This window comes from Aspergillus brunneoviolaceus, assembly GCF_003184695.1.
Source record: "Aspergillus brunneoviolaceus CBS 621.78 unplaced genomic scaffold BO95scaffold_4, whole genome shotgun sequence".
NCBI classification, from domain to species: domain Eukaryota; kingdom Fungi; phylum Ascomycota; class Eurotiomycetes; order Eurotiales; family Aspergillaceae; genus Aspergillus; species Aspergillus brunneoviolaceus.
In genome coordinates this window covers 64,239-82,898 of record NW_020290734.1, presented here as the reverse complement: position 1 = coordinate 82,898, position 18,660 = coordinate 64,239, and the positions used below count along the sequence as shown (strand labels likewise).

Sequence of the window (18,660 nt, the reverse complement as noted above, 5' to 3'; positions counted from 1 at the left end):
AGACAGTACGGAATAGACACCGGTCAGATCCTCTCGCACGGGACTATAAATAGCGAGGGAACAAGAAAAGTGGAGACCAGCTGAAAGGGTAGGACAGGTGGAATCCTGCGAAATCCGTCTGACACCCCGGCGACCAACGCGTGAGAGCCTTGCTGGACAGTAGATCGAGCTGAAGGAGGCGACACAAACAGCTTGCCCGAAAGCATACACCAAGACCCTGAAGCCTTAAGCTTCGCTGTCAAGCACCAAAAAAAAAAAAAAAAAAGCCCGGATGCCTACCAAAACTATGATTCCCAATGAGCATATGCCTCTTTCCCGCGGTTGGCTGGACCCAGCAATATCTTTTTTTCCCCCCACGAGGCAGTGTCCACAATCGACGTGTCTTAGCAGGTACCGAGCATCCCAACCAACACAATGACAGAATTTTCCATGGTGGTTTTTGCTATCTCTAAGAGGGTATGGGTATGAGTACATACAATATGCTCGGCGATCCAAATGCACAAAAGCAGAGAATAAGGAACTACCAAAAATCGACAGATAAACCCCTTCATCGCGATGCCCACATATAGCTTCCAGCCAGCCACCAACAAAACCAAGTCCACAAAGGACAATGGACATTCAACAGTCACTCTCAGCTGAAAAGATTTTCTGGGATAGTGGACCCGCCGATGTGATCGAGATTCGATAGTTCGCAATCCTTGTCCCGCGCCAAACCCCAATCCGGGCAACGCAAATGAATATCCGCCTCCACTTTTTTCAATATTTAATCTAAATCGGCCCTGACGATCGCCTCCCCCTCTCACACTTCCAAGGAAAAATAAGGTCGTGTTTCTGCACGATGTGGGCGGAAGGAATGGATACATCGGCGTCGTGCCTGGGATTGGCATTTCCGAGGGGTGATCGCTGGGTCATCTAGTGTCAGCTGGGGGATGTTGGGTAGATAGATAAAGGAGCGTAGGTCCTCTTGTCCCCTTGACTAGGGCTTTTTTGTGTCTTTTGGTTGGTGTGGGTTTCTCAACTGAAAATCTCGAACACAAACCGTTCGCTGCTGTTATTCTCTATCACACACAAGAAAGAAACAAGAACACAAGGGACAATGCACATCCCCACCCTCCTAGCCACGGCTGCCGCCAGCTTCGCAGCAACCGCCCTGGGCAGCAGCAGCAGCAGCAGCAGCAGCAGCATCAACGACTTCAGCTGCCGCAGCACCACGCACCCGAACCCGGTGGTCCTGCTGCACGGGCTGGGCGCGACCTTCTACGAGGACCTGAACTACCTGCAGGGCTGGCTGCAGGCGCAGGGGTACTGCACCTTCGCGCAGACCTACGGCGCGTACGCGGGGTTCCCCTTCCTGGGCGGGCTGCGGAGCATCAACGAGTCCGCCGGCGAGATCGCCGCTTACATCCGCGAGGTGCACGCGCAGACGGGCGCCGCCAAGATCGACCTGGTCGGCCACTCCGAGGGCGCCTTCCAGTCGCTGTACGTGCCCAAGTTCGAACCCGGGGTTGCCGACTTGCTGGACAAGGTGGTGGCCATCGCGCCGCCGACGCGCGGCACCACCTTCATCGGCCTGTATAACCTGGCGTATCTGTTCGGGAATGTCTCCCGCGAGGCCGTCGGCGAGGTGCTCGATACGCTGGGCTGTCCCGCGTGCGATGAGCTGGGCCCCGATGGCGCGGCCGTCGAGCGGTTGAACGATGGGGCCCCGATTGTGCAGACCGGGAATAGCTTGACGGTGATTGCGTCTAAGCTCGATGAGATGGTCACGCCGACGAGTACCTCGTTTGTGCACGAGGACGGCGTGCGGAACGAGTGGGTGCAAAATACCTGTCCGCTGGATCCGGTGGGGCATATCGGCGAGGCTTATGATTTGAATGTGTGGAACTTGGTGAAGAATGCGTTGGATGACACGCCGGATCGGAAATTCGTGTGTCTTTTGGGGTCTCCTGGGAAATAGAGTATGGATTGACGAAAAGCAAAGGTTGGATTGGTACAGTCTAGCGGGAATATGTGGCAGTGTATATAATGTATAATTGAAGCACAATCATCGTATACCATTCGAGATTAAGCATTCTGTGTCTTCTCCTCATCCAAAGATGACGAGTCGGATGAGGTTGAGCTTCCTTTCCCCTGCATCAAATTGTGTCCGTCCCTGAGACAACATTAGCCGCGGTCACGGACCTGAGTGGGTGGACGTACCCAAGCTTCTTGTCTGGGAGCACAAGCGATAAGATTACGACTGGAGCAGAGAATGCCAGGGCCGCGATCGTTATAAGCCTGCCATAGTTAGTGCACATCATGCATGAAGTCAATAAGAGAACAAACCCCATGACGTCAGAATACTGCGCAAGGTTAGCAAGAAGTGTTCGGCGGCTAGTAGTAGGCATAGGCAGCACTCACAGCTCGATTGATTGCCACCCGCTCAGGGGATCCCCAAGTCGGCAATGTGCCCGTGATCGAATTGTACAGCTTTTCCACCTCGGCTTGGTTTACATCAGGCCCAAGGTGCAACCGTAGCTGGCGGCGTAATTCTCCCGAGTAGATCCCACCTGCGATGGAAGATCCGACCCCGTTGCCGAGGTAGGCAGCCAGCATGACCAGAGACGTGACCTGGGCCATCTCGGCATGAGAAACGGCGATTTGAGCGGCCACTACAGCCACTGTCTCGATGATGCCACTGCCGATGCCCTGGACGAGCTGCACGATAACAAGCTCTGCAACCGAGCTTTGGTTCGTGCGTAGGCGAACCATCACCCCATATCCGACCATGCGAATCACCGCACCTGCCACGCCGATCCATTTATAGGAGCGCAAGCGATACATGACCAGACCGGTCGCCATGCCTACCAAAGCTTGCATGACCCCATTGACATAGTACAGGAATTGCGCATCCCGCGCGTTGAAATTGTGGGAGACCATTGACCAGACGAACAAGTAGGTATGTGTAGCACCGAAGCTGATGTTGTCGACTGCAACCAGAACCACTGGGATGAGAACGGATAGGTTCCAGATGTAGTGGACTGGGACGACAGGATGCCGGGCGACATATTTCTCATATGGGTAGAGACACGCCAGGATGATCGCGCCCACGGCAATGAGAGCATCCACCCAAGGCGTCTTCCACCTGTCTGCAACGGTAGCAGCCAATGTTATGGGGATCAAGATCAGAGAGAAGCCCCCACTGAGTAAGATCAAGCCGCCCAGGTCGATGCGCGAGCAGAACTCATAGATGCTCAGCTGCTCTTTCAAAACCAGTCCAGCCTTCTTAGCCCGCCACTGAAAGATAAGAAGGGTGGTAATGATGAAGCTAGCACCTAAGGGCATCAGGATGGCAAACATACCGATTCCCCATCTCCAGCCGATTCCATTGACGACGCTGTCTACAATGAAAGCGGAGATCCACGGGGTGATCAAAAAGGGGACATAAAGAACGTTGTACGCGAAGCCTCTCCATCGCATCGAAGAGAGATCCGACACAATGGTAGCGTTGAGAAAAGAAGTCCCAGCTTGACCAACAGAGTAAAGGACATAGCCGCCAGCGTAGGTATCGAAGGATTGAGAAGAAGCACAAAGGATATAGGACAAAATGTAACACGAGACAGCGAAGATGTATGCCTCTCCACGACCAAGGACATCGGATATCTTCGCGATTGGCGGTTTCGTGACGGCGGAGATAATGCTGGCCGCTGTGTTGAGGGTGGCGAGCTTTGACAGCGCATCAAAGTCCGATGTTGCAAAGTTGCGATAAGTTCCGACGGTCGCGTTGTCCAATTCACTACGGAGTTTGGATAAGATGATGAGCAAACATTTCCCAATGGTGATACATAAGACTTACTAGATGACCATCATCATCGCCAACCTGTTGCCGTCAGCATAAACCTAATCTCTTCACTCCATAGAAGGTATCACATACCCCGCATAAAGCAGATACCTGCCCTTCCTTCCACCCACAGCTTCTGCAGCCTGGATCTTGGCAGCCCCAGTGCTATCCTGCGTGGCTGGGGTGGATTCCACTACCGTGATATCGATGTCATCCGTCTTCCAATCCAAGCATGATGGGGAACCCTGGGTCTGCCCGTGGGTTTCAGGGGATCGAAAATACCGGCGCCAACGGGCCATTGTAATGACAGGCTTTATTCGCGGAATCCACGACCAAAAGATACCATCCGTGGGAAGCGTTCAATCGGGCTCCGAGGAATGTCGGTGGTTCCGGAATGCTGCCCAGCAAGTGCTATGGTTCTGGTCCGTTTGTTCCTAGCCGTTAACCACACATTAGCCAGATCGAGAAGAGTTTTGTGTGAATCGGAAGCTGGTCGACAATAGCAGTAGGAGATGCTGTGCCCGCTACCTGCAGAAGAAAAGCGAAGAGAAAGGAGGATGAATCACCGGATTAGCCGAAGACATCAGCTAATGAATGTGACAGAAGCCCGGTGGGGGAGTCATGGCCAGCAAGGGAGTTGGAGCGGCGTCTCTCCGACCGTGCGGATCCTGGTGAAGATCGACAACGATGGGATCATGCTGCAAACATCAGCACGTTATCAGATCATTGCCAATTGGAGCCGGATAGCTCGGAGGAACTCTCCATGATGAGATGGACGATTGAATCCATGTCCATGATTACTGATAAGGTAGCCGTTTCGGGCAGTGCGTGCGGGGCAAGCCTTGGATTCACTGCGGAGTATCCGTATAACTACAGAGTAGACAATTTGTCAACTGCATCTGCATGATTGAATGATTGATTGCAACTCCTATCAAGCTTCCTCATCATATCTCAGTTGCGATTCATGGGATCTGCAAGGTGTCCGGGCAGTCAAGGTCGACGAGTCTCAATGCTATTACTCAATGAAGAAAGAGGTGGATGAATGTCACCACGTGATCTGGCGCGGGGTCGCGAACGCGTTTGCACACAATGCCAGCGCAAGTCTTCTTCCTCCCTCTCTTCTCTAAGCAGTGTTGGGCTATACGGCGATTCTAACATCTTCTGGGAATTAATTCAACTCGCTTAGAGCCACTTTCCCTTGTGGTACGCGACACATTCTACTCATGCCACTCACCATGGTCACCAGCCTGAGTCACGCATCCGAGACCGACGAGGCGATGGAGTTGAAGATTCTACGACTTTGAGTCAACACGAAGAGAGTGAGGAGAGTGGATGCATGCTCTGCTTTGAACTGGTCAATTGACAGAAAGACAAGAGTGGTTAGCTCGCCCTCGTCTGAAGGATCGCCTCCGACATCAGCCCCAATCGCCTGCAGAGCCAGCCCTCCGTTAGCGACTATCATGATCCGACCTGTGATGGCTTGAAATGATGAAAACGTGTCTTTCGGTGGCCACAGGAAATTGCAATTCAACAAGCCTAGATATCAGTCGATGGACGTGTCCCCCTCATTTTCGAGACCCCTTCGTCATCGAGCTACCTTGGCAAACGTGCCACGGCGCAGACCGCACGAAGTTCCTCGCCTTCTTTTCATCATAGGAAACACACTGCTGCAGGCGGAGCGACCACTACTGCATCAAAAACCGAAAGCTTCACGAGGCCGCGAGACATGTCCTGACAGATGTTGCCAAGAAATGGGGGGCTCACCTCGACTCAACCTGCGGGAGTTGACATGGCCTCGCTCTCGCACATTCTCGCTATGAAATATCACCAGTAGATAGATCGTTCGCAACACAGGTGAGGGACATCATGGAGCGCTGCCAGCAAGGCACCAATCTGGGCGAGACTTTTCCAGACATATGTCGGCGATGGAGCATGAGCCTGGGGCTGTGCCTGATGAGCTCATTTGGCCTTCGCCAAGCGGGCGATCAAAGTGGAGGTGACCTTGAATGGAGTCAGAACTCATATAACACATCGCCGCAAGGGACAGTAATGCGCAGAGTGTAGCAAACCTAGCCAAGAACGTCTAGTAGCGTGACAGCGCACATACACAGTACATACTTCGGATGAATCCCCTAATGTGACCCACCCTCCGGGTGGTTATCGGACCGGACAGATAAAGCCGGTCGACCCATTAACTATTGATTGGCGGGAAGCGCAAATCGACGGCGCAGAGTGGTGGCCTACTTCTCTACCAGTACCTAGTAGTATGCACCATCACAAACTGAATGTGAGGGAGCAACTAGCGAATGACTGAGGGGAACTGGCATCCACTTGAGCTGCAATCGACAATAGCGGCCTGTGCTCGAGACACATTTCAAGCCAAATCTGACGGCTGATCTCTCCCATTTCTAGCCTCGATTGGAAATCTCTCGCTCTCCATTTGTGGGCCCGCTTTAAAACCTGCAGATGATAGATAGTGGCTTGCTTCAACCCTGAACAGGAAAGCGGATGAAGTTTGCACCTCAGCCAGCAGCCTCTCAGCCAACGACCATGTCTACTGCACATTTATCTAGCGGGACCCTCCTGTCCCGCAAGACATATTCAATAGTGAGGTCGTGCTTGTCTTCAGGTCTTCCAGGCTAGTGCGACCGATGGAACGTCTCAAGACTGCCGGCATCGCAACCCCTCCGGACCAGCGGCTTCTGTCAACGAGGACCAATGTAATTGCACGGTTGCGCATAGCCAACTCTCTATGGGTGGTACTAGTGTGCCTCGCTGGGTATGCATGGTGGATGCCACCTGTGTCGACGCGCAGCAACACATCCATAGAGCCTTCACAATCAGAATTTACGTGGAGTAAGGTACGTGGTTGTGTACATACAAGCTGGTAAGAATCTGACGTTGACCAAAAGTTTAGATCACCCCATCCGCATCGCTGCAGTATCACGATTGCTTCGATGGGTTCCAGTGCGCCCGTGTGGAGGTGCCCATGGATTACCATCGCTCGGATGGTCTCGGCCAGCGCTTTGCGATTGCCATCACTCGACTTCCGGCAAAGGTGCCAGTGACAGACCCACGCTACGGCGGTGCAGTCCTGGTCAACCCGGGTATGCCCTTTTCGCTACTATCCTCGACACAGGGTCTAATCATGGCGAATGCAGGGGGCCCTGGAGGTTCTGGAGTCGCCGAGGTGCTCATTGACGGGAGAAATCTGCAAGCCACTATGGATGCAGAGGCAGATCCCCGTATTGAGCCGCTTGGAGACAGCGTTCGCGATAAATACTACGATGTCATCGGATTTGATCCTCGCGGGGTGAACAATACGACCCCGGGCTTCAGTTGCTTTCCGAACATATTCGCACAAAGGAATTGGGAGTTGCAGGTGGCGGCCGAAGGCATGCTGGGAAGCGCAGACGGCGCGTTTCGTCGCAACTGGGAGCGCTCGGTCGCTCTCAATATGGGATGCTCGATCAACCTGTCCACTCCGTTTGAGGGTGGAGAGGAGGCCCTGGGAGAACACATGAACACGCTTCCAGTCGCCCGGGACATGCTGGAGATCATTGAGCGGCATGGAGAGTGGCGTGAGAAAGAAGGTGTAGAAGCACAGCGACGGCAGGATCGAATCGACGGCCACGACCAACACCAGGCAATCGTGGCTCGGACAAAGTGGAAGCGAGGTCGAGAAAAATTGTTGTATTGGGGCCGTTCCTACGGGACTGTCTTGGGCGCGACATTCGCCACACTTTTCCCCGATCGCGTAGAACGTGCTGTGCTGGATGCGGTGGTCGACGCGGACAAATACTTTTTTGATGATGGCCTCAGTGCCATTGAGGATGCTGACGCTATCTTCGATCGGTTTGCGCAGTACTGCGACACGGTCGGACCAGAACAGTGTCCATTCTACATCTCAGGTGGAGCACCAGCCATCAAGCAAGCGTATCTTGACCTGGAGGATGCATTGTATAATGCGTCACTGCCCGTCATAGCCTCTCCTACTCGAGGTCCGGAACTTGTGACTTGGAGCGACCTGAAAAACATCCTGCGCCTGGCCATGTACCAGCCCATTCAGGGCTTTCCTCCTCTGGCCCAGTTCGCAAGTGAATTAGCCCGAGGAGATGGGTCGGGGGTGGCGGATATGAAGAGCAGCGCTCGCTCTCCGTCGTGTCCCTCTGATCAATGTGTTCAAGCCGGTCCATGGTCGGCAGTTTGCCAGGTGCCGGGTCAGAACGAGGCATATGCCAGCTCGGCGGTGCTGTGTACGGATGCAGTCTACCTGCAGAATACGGACCAAGAGGATTTCCATCGATATTGGAAGGCCCTGAAAGAGGATAGTTCCATGATTGCAGATTACTGGGCTAGTCTGCGCATGGGATGCGTGGGGTGGAATATTTCACCCCAATGGCAACTCAAAGGTACGTCCTCCTGTTGCATGCGCCTTTCACATCGGTCTAATGTCGCATAGCACCCGTAGGAGGCAATACGTCCCATCCATTGCTTTTTGTAAACAACATTCTAGACCCGGTGACACCTCTGCGCAGGTGAGAGCCCTCCCTTGCCTCGTTACGACTCCTACTAAAGTTGCATAGTGCTCAGAAAATGTCGCAGAAGTTTCCTGGCTCTGTAGTCCTGCAGCAGGACTCGGAAGGAGTAAGTGCGAATCGCAATTCACACATGCAGACGGTGCGTAGAGACTGACAAGCGTAGCATTCTACTTTAGCCGCCCCCTCAATGTGTGTCGACCAGGCAATTCGAAAGTATTTCCAAACGGGGGAGCTGCCACTGACTGATACGGTCTGCGAGGCCGACCTGAAGCCATTGATTGGCATCCCTACAGTCAAACGGGGGATCAGAAGCAGGAGCCAGAGCGATCAGAAACCGTATGAGATGCTCAAAGCAAAGTCGCGCGGTTTACCGTGGACGCGATTGCCATTATTATAGCGGATGTGATTGGGAACCGCCGGTGTGGGCCTCGTGCTCCCTTATCATGGATTATGGATTTGATCTCCACCTTCCTATCTCGCGGTGTCAAGGTCTGTTGTATATATCGAAGATAACAGCAATGTCGCACATCTCTAGTTGATATGCCCTAGTGATTACATCCGATTACACCGCCTCCCATGAGGAGTTCTACATCGAATCAGCTTCCCATCTTAGTTTGACAGATACTGCCTCGTTCTAGAGAAATCCGCCAACATTCGCCACGTCAGACCTCAAACTAGATGATAAGGGAGGATTGATCAACAATGGCCTCGCCCCAAGCGTCCAGTGGAGACGATTCTCCGCACTCGACCCAAGAATGCGACGCGGAGTAGCCTCGGTCGCAGGGCAGGGTCGGTTATGCTACCCCGCCTAAGGCGGCAGCAGCACACCATAGGTAGTCAATCCAAGGGCGTGCATGAGGTGTCAATGCATGAGGATATAAACTAGGGTGGCGGTCTAACTTACAATTACCAACCTCTGACCCTTCATTGCACAGCGACCACGCAAGCAGTCCACATCCCTTTTTTCACCCACCATCTCAGAGTAGAGTACTGTACATACACAGTACACCCTCACCATGGCACCTCCCAGCTCAACCGAGACATCAACCACCCAAACGTCCCAAGTCACCCTTCAGACCCGCCAGTCCTCCCAAGAGGATGGTATGGAGGCGGCGACAGTGAAGAACCAGACCTCCCAATACCCCAAGCCCCCTGTCTTCGAAGATAAGTACGAGGAACGAGAGTACCTCAAGGGCCGACTAGCCGCTGCATTCCGCATCTTCGGGAAGAATGGATACGATGAGGGTAATCTTTTGTTCCCAATTCAATTCTACCCTCTGCGTCTCTCATCTCCTCCATCAAGACTGATCTCCTGGCAGGCGTGGCCGGCCACATCACTCTCCGCGACCCTGTCGACCCAACCACCTTCTGGGTGAACCCGTTCGGCGTGGCCTTCTCGCAGATCAAAGCCTCTGACCTCATCCAGGTCAGCCATGAAGGCAAGATCCTCGACGGGGGGCCGGTCCGCCTCCTCAACGCTGCAGCCTTCATGATCCACTCCGCGATCCATGCCGCCCGGCCCGACGTCCTGTGCGCTGCGCACAGCCACAGCATCTACGGGCGATCGTTCTGCGCCCTCGGTCGGCCATTGGACATCATCACGCAGGACTCGTGCGCGTTCTACAAAGTATAGCACCCTTGCACCCCGCCGTGTGTCGCAGAAAGTCAAGCTAATCTGGGGGACGATACAGGATCACGTCGTCTACAAGCAATTCAACGGGGTCGTGCTGTCCGAGGACGAGGGACACAACATCGCCAAGGCGCTGGGGAACAAGAAGGCGGCGCTGCTGCAGAACCACGGCCTGTTGACCGTGGGCACGAGCATCGAGGCGACGGTCTTCTGGTTCGTCAGTCTGGAGAAGTGCTGCCATGCGCAGCTGTTGGCCGACGCGGCGGCGGCGGGGCGCGGCGGGGCGACGATCAAGATCGATGATGCCGACGCAGCGTTCACATACAAGACCGTGGGGAGGCCCGGGTCGGGGTATTTCAGTGCGAAGCCGCTGTTCGATGTGATCCATGAGGAGACCGGGGGGAGTTACTTGCTGTAGACCTGGTAGTATACTGTTTGATGTTCATAAATGCGGCTACGTCGGTGGCACACGATACACGGAGATGAATGATTTGGCCCTCAAGGCATTCAATCATATTAAGACGATATCATAATCTCTATACATATGTGCATATCATATACTCATCCCCTACTCATCCTCCTCATCCTCACTCAGCACCTCCCCGTTCTCCTCCGCCTCCCTCCTCCGCTGCGCCTGCTTCTCGGCCTTCCGCTCCAACAACCGCCTCAACTTCTTCGACGAATTGAACACCCCGTTCGTCGCCGCCCCGCACGCCGCGCAACTCGGATCCTTCCGATACCGCTTCAACGCGCACGCCTCGCAGAAGTAATGCCCGCACTTGGTCACTATCGGCTCGCGATACGGGCCCTGACAGATGATGCACGCAAACGGGATCTCCTCCAACTCGGCATCCTCGTCGTCCATGTCTTTGTCCGCAGCTCCGCTTCCTCCTCCTCCTCCTCCGCGCGCCCGATCCGACACCACCGTGCCAACCACCTTCTTCCCCTTGGTGACATTCTCCCACTCCTTGTCCAACTCCCACCCCGCCTTGTAATCCGACCGGTCGTGCAGGAACTTGCAGTTGTCGCCGAACCCACACCACCCCGTCAGCTTGTAGTCCTTGCACACGTCCGGCGCGTAGTCCGTGAACGTGGTCATGCGCACGTTGGTGGGGGCGCGGACGGGCCCCACGGCCTTTTTGGGGGGCGCGTCCGGGTTGCGTCGGATGAAGGTTTGTTGGGTTTGGTGCGCGAGGCCTCTGTAGGTTCCGTCGGGTTCCTGGGGGAGGGAGGGTTGGGGGTGTCGGGTTTTGCCGAGCAGGTTGGCTGCGCTGGTGGTCTCGGTTTCGTCGTACCAGTTGGATTGTTTGGTTGCGTCGTTGGTGTCAGGGAGGAGCAGCGGGGCGGTGGCTGTGGGTGTGGTGACGGGGTCGTTGGGGGTTGTGGTGCTGCGCGCGGCGGAAGAGGCGCTCACGACGCCGGCGTTCTTCTTGCGCCGCTTGATGTTGGTGGTTTCGTCGGAGGAGAATTCGGAGGAGGAGGAGGCGGAGGAGGCGGAGGGCGGCGTCGCGGCGCGTTTCTTGCGAAGGTTCGTTTGGGCTTTGGCGCCGCGTTTCTTGAAGAGTGGTGCTGGTGGCGCTGCGGCTGCAGCTGCAGCTGCGGCGCTTGGGTCTTGTGTGTCTGTCATTTTGTGTGTGGGTTCTGGGTGAGGATTGGGAGGTGTGGGTGACGATGCAGTGGAGGCGCAGTGGTGACCGTCGACGGGGAAGAGGAGTTTCTTATCCGGGGTGAGAGATCCAGGCGGTGGCGCGGCACGTGATGATAGCGAGCTCTCGATGGATGACTCAGGCAGCAATTCTGCTCCTGTCGCTAAGCAATCCGGTGGGTCTGGAAAGTTCGAGTGGCGAGGTCACCACCCTGACCACTCTCTCAATTTGCTTGTACCTCAGTTCATCTGTTGGTGTTGTGCATAGGTTATCTCATATTCAACATTTACTCTCTTGTACTATATCTCTCTCTACAAATCTCTTCCTCTAATCCAGCAAATCCCTGCCGAATGTTCTGTTCGATAGCTACAGGCAACCGGAATCGAATAGAAATATACACAGAGCCAACGGTGGTGAGCTTTGGGAAAGAAGGGAAGTAAGATCGACCAAGCACTATTGACTGGATGCTTGTTATTCGGTGATTATATTCTGACCAGGGCAACGTAGAGAGGATGATGGTAGTCAAGTGTCTCATTTTTGCTCAAATTTAACAGAAAGAATGAGTCCATCCTTCACACAAGTCTTCTACCGGCTAGAGGTTGTGTGGCTGTCTTACGTATATCTGTCTCTACACAAATACCTTACTCTTTCTCACTATACCTGCAGCCTTTTGAATGGCCTGTATATACATTTTCCCAGTACTCTGGACCCACCCTTGCCACTATTACGCCTGCAGAGTTCTCCGGTAAACTATTCTGAATCACATAGAAGTCGAGAAATCAATCGCTCAGATATATCCTCAACTTAACAGGTATTTGAAGGGACATAGCACGATTAGTTCGCTTGGTGTGTTTGAGGACCGTACCCTGGCAGGCTTTGCGGAAGCTCTGGTCTTCCGCCGGCTGAAAGTTAGGGGCTTACTAGTAGTAGGGCTGAGAAGGATCTGGGAGATGCTGGAGCTTACTGTAAGTTGAAAATTGCAGTTTTGCTCAAAATGATGCCTATAAAGAAGGCCAATCGAGCCATCCAGAAGATAGATGCCGACAAGGCCCGGTACCGCTTTGTGCTTGCCAATGAAAAGCACGGGGAAAGTGGTCAAGACGAGGTTGCTAGTCTCGACTCTCAGACTCGAAGTACAGCACGTGAATAATTCCTGGCTTTCATCGCCCATTGCTTGGACGTTTTTGACGGGTAGAATAGATAGGTCATGTTGTATCGGATCAGACACCCTGGAACTATTCTCGCCATGATTGATGACCCTACCTAGTTCATAATGTAATCGGTTCAATTGGTTCTCGGCACGAGGAAGCTAGGGAAGTTCCCGACATATCTTGAAAGGCATAAATTTGAAAGGTTGCTCGCGACAGAGATTTTGCGGCTTTTCCCATTCCCATCTCAAGAGACCCCGTCGCAGTAAGGGCTTCCAACCTCGGCATCCTTTCATGAAGATGAGCGGTTGGACCCTTTCCTTCTTAGCCTGAAACAGAGCGACCGCTTTGTTATAATCTGCTTTAGGATGGGAATAAGGAGCGGTGCTGCTGATTTCACATGCTTGAGCACGAATGTATTGATACTGGATTCGACACATCAACGGACTGAGTGTTCATGGCTGGTGGCGCATCAGAGCCGGGCTACAGATGTTGTCTGGACTGCCTGTATTTATCCATCTTGCGATAACTGCACGGCCAGATGCCAGTCCAAATGCTCTAGAGCTCCAGACGCACCGACGGATCGATTGCAATAGGGACAATGGTATCTACCTGTCTGCGAGTGACGGTCATCCTCCACTGACGCGACCTGCTTGGCGACGTCAGTTCGCCTGAAATACGATGAAATGGTGCGTTTGCGCAGTGGCTTGATCTGAAACCCCGAGAGTCGTAGTGACAGACCCTGACAAGGCCATAGTTTGGGATCCTTGGTGAATTTCGTCAACAGGGGGTCCGCAGCGGTCATCAGTGAAGTCTCCGAAATCGGCATCGCCGGGGAAATCGCCACCTGTCGTGAGAGCCCCGGACCGAATCGGCCATTCATGTGGTGACACAACGTGAGGGTCGTCGGGCGCAGTTCACACCCCTCGGCCTCGAGTTCGTGAATCCTTCCGAGCAGGTCGACAAGAAAGATGCGGAGCCAGTGACTCGCTCGATCGGCCGGGAGCCTCGGAACAAAGGTCTTGGCCGATAACATTGATTTTGTATGCGTGCGAGATACCACCTCGCTCTCATCGACACCGCGGATGACATTGTAAACCCATATGCCGGCCTCCGAGCCTAAGATAAGACTGCAACTGCGACCGGCTCAGTAACAGCAGGGCAGAGACCTGATCCGTCTGGAATGCCCGCACCAGGTGACGGCCGAGGTCTCGTCCGAGGCCACGAATGTTCTTGACTGGGCATGAGAAGAGGAAACTCGATACGGCTTTGGGCAGCACGACCGATTGGCCGTTGGGCTTGTTCCGGCCGGCGGCGAGCTTTGCCAGCATTTTGTTCGACGCGATGCCCGCTGAACTGGTATATTTCAGCTGCCGCAGTATGTCTTGCCTCACCTGATTGACAATCCGTGAACCGATGTTGAGCGCAATCTCGTCCCAGTCCCGGGCTGATTCTTCATCACCAGGTTGCCCTGCTCGACTTCCTAAGAGATGCGCGCCATGCCACTCCAGTCCTTTCTTCAACTGGGGGAGCGGGAGATGCACATCTAAATCGGGACTAGGCGAAAGCTGTAGCTCGGGATGCTGAGCCACAAGCTCTTGATACACGGAAGGAGAAAGATCAAGGAAGATCTCGTCAATACTTGCCCGTTCGATTGGGATCGGAGACGTGGTAAGCAATTCGCGTACCAGTGTCATGGTCCGGCGGGCCTCCAGTCGATACGGATCCAGTGCAGCCTTGTCTGTCTTCATTCTCTGCAGCACGTCTGGCCAATAGCCCCAGGTGGAGGATCCTTCCCGCCAAGTAGCAACATGTTGTAATACTATGTCCGGACATCTGGCCTTGACCTCATCCACGGACATTCCGCGAGTCAGGCCATACTGCCGCGCCGGATAGTTGAGGGCAATGATCGCATTCCACTGTTGCACGGCCAGCGGAACTGTGGGCGGAAGGCCGAGGCGGACGCTCTCACATTGGGCATAGAAGGCATCGTAATCAATTAGGGCAATGACGCGCAGCGGGCTTTTTGGTGAGGCTTGTTGTAACAGTCGGAGATGGCGATAGGTGAAACGAGACTGTCTAGATTGGACCATACTGTCCGGGCCAGGCGCTCCAACATCCGGTTGGGCACTTGGGTGTTTCTTGTGGTCTGCAGCCATATAAATTAGTGATCGAAGCGGTGTACAGTCAGGTTGCGGTGGCAAGTGGCGTCACTCGAGTGAGGGTCTCTCTCGCCCTCTAGCTTTCTCCAAGAGCCGCGGGGTTCCGACTTGGCGCGGTAAGCGCGACCCGCTGCAATCAGCAAGGCAATCGATCGATCGATCGATCGATCGACCAATTGATTCGAATTAACGGTTCCAGTCACTACTAGGTAGTAGGTAAGGTAGGGAGAAAGTCTAGGTCACTGGTTTGTGTACACGAGCACGTCAGAGGTGCCACTGCTGCCTACCAGGCAGTGACAGGATCCGCTTCGAACACAGAAGCACAGAAGCATAGAAGCACATATAAAGCAACCAGCAGTTCGCCCAGACAGGTATGTCCGGCCGGCCCCAATTCGTGTGGACCAACTGAGAGAATATCATGGCCCCTGTTCTGCGTCGAAAGGCCCAACGAGCCGCAAGAAGCAAGATGAGCCGAAGAAATCCGGCGTTGGTCTCGTCAACAAAGTCACCGGACACATCCTCCCAAACCCTTTCCAAGCCCCAGAAGCGAACATCTCAGAGAAGTGGTGCGAGCGCGCCCATCGAGATCTTACCAAGCTGCACGGGCCCCGCGATTCCCTCTCTAGGGATGCAATGAATGCCGATGGCATTAATTGCCCCAGCGAGTTTTCTGACGTTTTGCACGGTCTGATCTACGGGGTTCTTTGCCAAGCTATCAACGAGCAGAACGCCACTCGTCAAACTCAGAGCCTGAACAGAACCTGAGGATCCAAGGGTTGCTCGTGACACCCATCTCATAAGTCTGGAGTAGTTGTTGAGTCCGAGAGTCATGGGAGGTGTGCAGCACTGCTGCTCTAGGCCCTAGATTGTCGACTGAGGTTGCGAATCGTCATCTGTACTCCCGAAGTGAATTAATGAACATCCCGCTTGTTCTCACTTTTAGAACGAAAGGCTCGCGGTATTATGTCTGCACAGCTCCATCTGAATGATATTGTCTCAGTGGTTTGAGGGTCACGAAGTCCATACTTTGAATCCCACAGAGTTGCAGCATGTAGTTGAATAACCCGCAGATTTGTTTTAACAAGGTGTAGTGTCGTCCACGGAGTGCATAGGATCAGATCTATCCTGACAACAGAAAGTCCCGGTGAACACTTGTATTGTGTTATTTACATTACGAAGCACTAGCGAGTAAACCGGGCCTCGACTCTAGATCATAATTTCCCCAAAAAGCCTTCTTCAACACACAATCCTTGCACATGCATCAGCCGCAAGCACCACCCCACGTCAGCCCAGAGGCGGCTCAAGCTTGGCTGAGAACGAGGTCCCCCTCTGGGGACTCCGCACGAGACTGAAGCCGGTCTGGGCGATCGTCTTCTTTCGCCGCCAGCTTCGCCTGCCTGTGCAGGATGCGAGGCGGCATCATGGTGCCCGTCTTGGCGACTGCGAGATTGCGCCGCCATCGACTCGCCCAGCGGGCGTCGTCATCGGCCTGCCGGATATAATAGGCCAGGTCGGCGGTGGCGTCCCACTCGGCCTGGGAGATGCCCGTCGTCCCCAGCCACGCGAATCGATTGCCCGCGTAGCGGAGGTCCCAGTCATCGTAGCGCGGCTCCCGGATGGCCTCCAGGTAGTGCAGCGTGCTCCCGGGCCAGGTGGTCGGGGTACGACCGCTGATGGCATGGTTGTTGTGCGAGTTGCGGCAGCGATCGGTCCACACGGTCTTGTGCATCACGGCCGCCACATGCGCCGTGAAGGCCGCGCAGGCCTCGCGCTTCGGGGCCATGGAGTGGATGGGCTCGGTCTAGTAGCGGTCGATGAACGCGCAGATGTAGTCGGCCTGCGCCTCGATGGCGACCAGCGTCGGTCCGTTGGGGACCGACGTGTAGGGCCCGAGCATGGTGAAGGTGTTGGGGAACTCCGAGATGCCCACGCCCATGTAGCCCCCGATCTCCTGGGCCCACTCGGCTTGCAGGTTGCGTCCCCCGGGGCCCAGGATAGGGTAGCGCGGGATAAACGAGGCGTCGAAGCCGGTGGCGCAGAGGATGACATCGCCGCGGTGCGCCGTCCCTTCCTCACTGCAGCAGCCCGTCGCCGAGACGGACGACACCCCGCCGTAGACGATCTCGACGTTGGCCTTCGACAGGGTCTCCAGGTACCGGAAGCCGGACGGTACCACGCGCTTGCAGCCGACGGCAAAGGTGGGAATGAGTCGTCGCTGCATCTCCTCCTTCGGCAGACCTTTCCGCATTACAGACTCCAGGAGCTCGCGACTTTGACGCTGGAGGACGGTGTCCCGGAGATACATGGCTGCCAAGCACCCCCACCCCCCGGATGTTAGTTTGTGTGGTCTAGAGCGGATCCCAGTCATCCGATCCAGGACACAAATGCCGGGGGAGAGCGCTTACTGAAGATACTGTTCATCGTGCGCTCATTCTCGAGGCGCAGCCGCTGTACGCTCTCCGGGTGTTCAACGAACCGGGCGATCTGTTCCGGCGAGAACTGTCCCGCCTCGGTACTGATATCGGGCAGCAACCACGTTGGGGAACGGATGAAGATTTTGACCCGGTTGACAATCGGTTGAATGGCCGGTAGGATCTGCACGGCCGAGGAACCCGCGCCGATCAGGAGGACATCCTTCCCCGCCAAGGAGACCGTTTCATCGTAGTCGGCGCTGTGAAGCGTGATCCCCGTGTAATCCTTCCAGCCGGGGATCTGGGGCCAAGCGGGCTGATTCAGGTAGCCCGTTGCGTGCACGAGGATATGGCACCAGTCGTGGAGAACGTGGCCCGAGGCCAGGTCCGTGACCTGGACTTCCCACTTTCCACTCGCCTCGATCCAGCGGGTTTCCACCACCCGATGGGAGGGTTTGATGTACTGCCAGAGATTGTGCCGGGTGGCAAACCCTCGGAAATACTGTCGGATCTCGGCGGAGCCCGCATAGACACTGGACCAGTCGAGTTTCGGCTCGAATGAGTAGGCGTAGTTGTGGGAGGGGACGTCGCACGCGCAGCCTGGATAGCGATTCTCATACCATGTGCCGGAGACATCGGGGTTCTTCTCGTAGATCTGTCTCACTCCACGTTAGCACGATCTGGGTCTTTTCGGCTGGCTTGGGTGAGTACAGTACATGTACATGTACATACTGTGAGGGAGAATTGTCTGAAAGATCGCTGGAGCTTGTACGCTAGACAGAGACCCGATGCACCAGCACCCACACAAATGATCTTCACGAAGCGCTCATTGTGAATGGCGTCAGACTTGCGAGGGTCCATGGTGTAGAATCGGGAGGTGAATGTGTGTACCACCGAGAATTGGGAGTGAGCTGGGGTATTAAAGCCCCCATGCATGTAGTAGCGGACATACCAGAAGAAACAGGGGCCTACCAGAGGGGGCCTATCAGGGGTAAGCACTAGATACAGGATACAGGATAGAGGACTATAAATTACTTAGAGTATGTGCTGCACCGTGAGAGCAGTAAGACTTGACGTTCAAAATATCTGGCTAGCGACTCGTCCTAGTTCTAGTGACTAGTATGTATAGTTATACAGTACATATAAATACCGTCCGAGACACGTAATGTATGCAAATACAGTACAGTACGTAGTTGAAACCCAAGTAAGCAACGAAGGAGGAGGCTTGATCCGCCCGCTAATTTAGCTGCCTTTTAGCTGCAATTTAGCTGCAAGGCACAGCCCACCCGATCACTGAGAGAC

General features: G+C 54.6%; 9 protein-coding genes across 9 annotated transcripts; 4 read left to right on the top strand and 5 right to left on the bottom strand.

Annotated features, from left to right (window-relative positions):
• Positions 1–272: 272 nt before the first annotated feature.
• On the bottom strand, positions 273–992 carry BO95DRAFT_155476 (uncharacterized protein). The gene has a single exon (XM_025580678.1). It carries the CDS (start codon positions 885–887, stop codon positions 384–386), a length of 504 nt encoding a protein of 167 aa, XP_025446991.1. The 5' UTR covers positions 888–992; the 3' UTR covers positions 273–383.
• BO95DRAFT_155477 (esterase/lipase family protein) lies at positions 993–2,161 on the top strand. Its single transcript, XM_025580679.1, has one exon. It carries the CDS (start codon positions 1,097–1,099, stop codon positions 1,955–1,957), a length of 861 nt encoding a protein of 286 aa, XP_025446990.1. The 5' UTR covers positions 993–1,096; the 3' UTR covers positions 1,958–2,161.
• BO95DRAFT_351982 (putative siderochrome-iron transporter) lies at positions 2,065–4,119 on the bottom strand (the record flags this gene model as incomplete). Its single annotated transcript, XM_025582107.1, has 6 exons — positions 2,065–2,152; positions 2,200–2,277; positions 2,326–2,342; positions 2,401–3,775; positions 3,836–3,859; positions 3,914–4,119. The coding sequence occupies 6 exons, from the start codon at positions 4,117–4,119 to the stop codon at positions 2,065–2,067; spliced, it is 1,788 nt and encodes a 595-aa protein (XP_025446989.1).
• A 2,352-nt stretch (positions 4,120–6,471) lies between these two features.
• BO95DRAFT_352203 (putative proteinase) lies at positions 6,472–8,758 on the top strand (the record flags this gene model as incomplete). Its single annotated transcript, XM_025582123.1, has 6 exons — positions 6,472–6,681; positions 6,738–6,927; positions 6,982–8,232; positions 8,283–8,358; positions 8,407–8,467; positions 8,525–8,758. 6 exons carry the CDS (start codon positions 6,472–6,474, stop codon positions 8,756–8,758), a joined length of 2,022 nt encoding a protein of 673 aa, XP_025446988.1.
• Positions 8,759–9,002: 244 nt separating this feature from the next.
• BO95DRAFT_510559 (class II aldolase/adducin family protein) lies at positions 9,003–10,470 on the top strand. Its single transcript, XM_025591365.1, has 3 exons — positions 9,003–9,606; positions 9,681–9,988; positions 10,053–10,470. The coding sequence occupies exons 1-3, from the start codon at positions 9,378–9,380 to the stop codon at positions 10,407–10,409; spliced, it is 894 nt and encodes a 297-aa protein (XP_025446987.1). The 5' UTR covers positions 9,003–9,377; the 3' UTR covers positions 10,410–10,470.
• A 43-nt stretch (positions 10,471–10,513) lies between these two features.
• BO95DRAFT_438291 (U2-type spliceosomal complex subunit CWC24) lies at positions 10,514–11,682 on the bottom strand. The gene has a single exon (XM_025585481.1). It carries the CDS (start codon positions 11,616–11,618, stop codon positions 10,560–10,562), a length of 1,059 nt encoding a protein of 352 aa, XP_025446986.1. The 5' UTR covers positions 11,619–11,682; the 3' UTR covers positions 10,514–10,559.
• Positions 11,683–13,296: 1,614 nt separating this feature from the next.
• BO95DRAFT_510557 (DNA/RNA polymerase) lies at positions 13,297–14,982 on the bottom strand (the record flags this gene model as incomplete). Its single annotated transcript, XM_025591364.1, has 2 exons — positions 13,955–14,982; positions 13,297–13,896 (listed from the first exon to the last, which is right to left on the bottom strand). The coding sequence occupies exons 1-2, from the start codon at positions 14,942–14,944 to the stop codon at positions 13,297–13,299; spliced, it is 1,590 nt and encodes a 529-aa protein (XP_025446985.1). The 5' UTR covers positions 14,945–14,982.
• Positions 14,983–15,244: 262 nt separating this feature from the next.
• On the top strand, positions 15,245–16,005 carry BO95DRAFT_438290 (uncharacterized protein). The gene has a single exon (XM_025585480.1). It carries the CDS (start codon positions 15,366–15,368, stop codon positions 15,582–15,584), a length of 219 nt encoding a protein of 72 aa, XP_025446984.1. The 5' UTR covers positions 15,245–15,365; the 3' UTR covers positions 15,585–16,005.
• A 242-nt stretch (positions 16,006–16,247) lies between these two features.
• On the bottom strand, positions 16,248–18,219 carry BO95DRAFT_427393 (flavin-containing monooxygenase; the record flags this gene model as incomplete). Its single annotated transcript, XM_025584797.1, has 4 exons — positions 16,248–16,748; positions 16,803–17,254; positions 17,353–18,013; positions 18,091–18,219. The coding sequence occupies 4 exons, from the start codon at positions 18,217–18,219 to the stop codon at positions 16,248–16,250; spliced, it is 1,743 nt and encodes a 580-aa protein (XP_025446983.1).
• Positions 18,220–18,660: the final 441 nt, after the last annotated feature.

Excerpts from the sequence above, each read along its gene's own strand:
- BO95DRAFT_155476 (XM_025580678.1), bottom strand. The coding sequence starts at position 887 with ATGCCAATCCCAGGCACGACGCCGATGTATCCATTCCTTCCGCCCACA.
- BO95DRAFT_155477 (XM_025580679.1), top strand. The coding sequence starts at position 1,097 with ATGCACATCCCCACCCTCCTAGCCACGGCTGCCGCCAGCTTCGCAGCA.
- BO95DRAFT_510559 (XM_025591365.1), top strand. The coding sequence starts at position 9,378 with ATGGCACCTCCCAGCTCAACCGAGACATCAACCACCCAAACGTCCCAA. Across the intron at positions 9,607-9,680 it reads GAAGAATGGATACGATGAGG|GCGTGGCCGGCCACATCACT; the intron begins GTAATCTTTTGT and ends ATCTCCTGGCAG. Across the intron at positions 9,989-10,052 it reads ACTCGTGCGCGTTCTACAAA|GATCACGTCGTCTACAAGCA; the intron begins GTATAGCACCCT and ends GGGACGATACAG.
- BO95DRAFT_438291 (XM_025585481.1), bottom strand. The coding sequence starts at position 11,618 with ATGACAGACACACAAGACCCAAGCGCCGCAGCTGCAGCTGCAGCCGCA.
- BO95DRAFT_438290 (XM_025585480.1), top strand. The coding sequence starts at position 15,366 with ATGGCCCCTGTTCTGCGTCGAAAGGCCCAACGAGCCGCAAGAAGCAAG.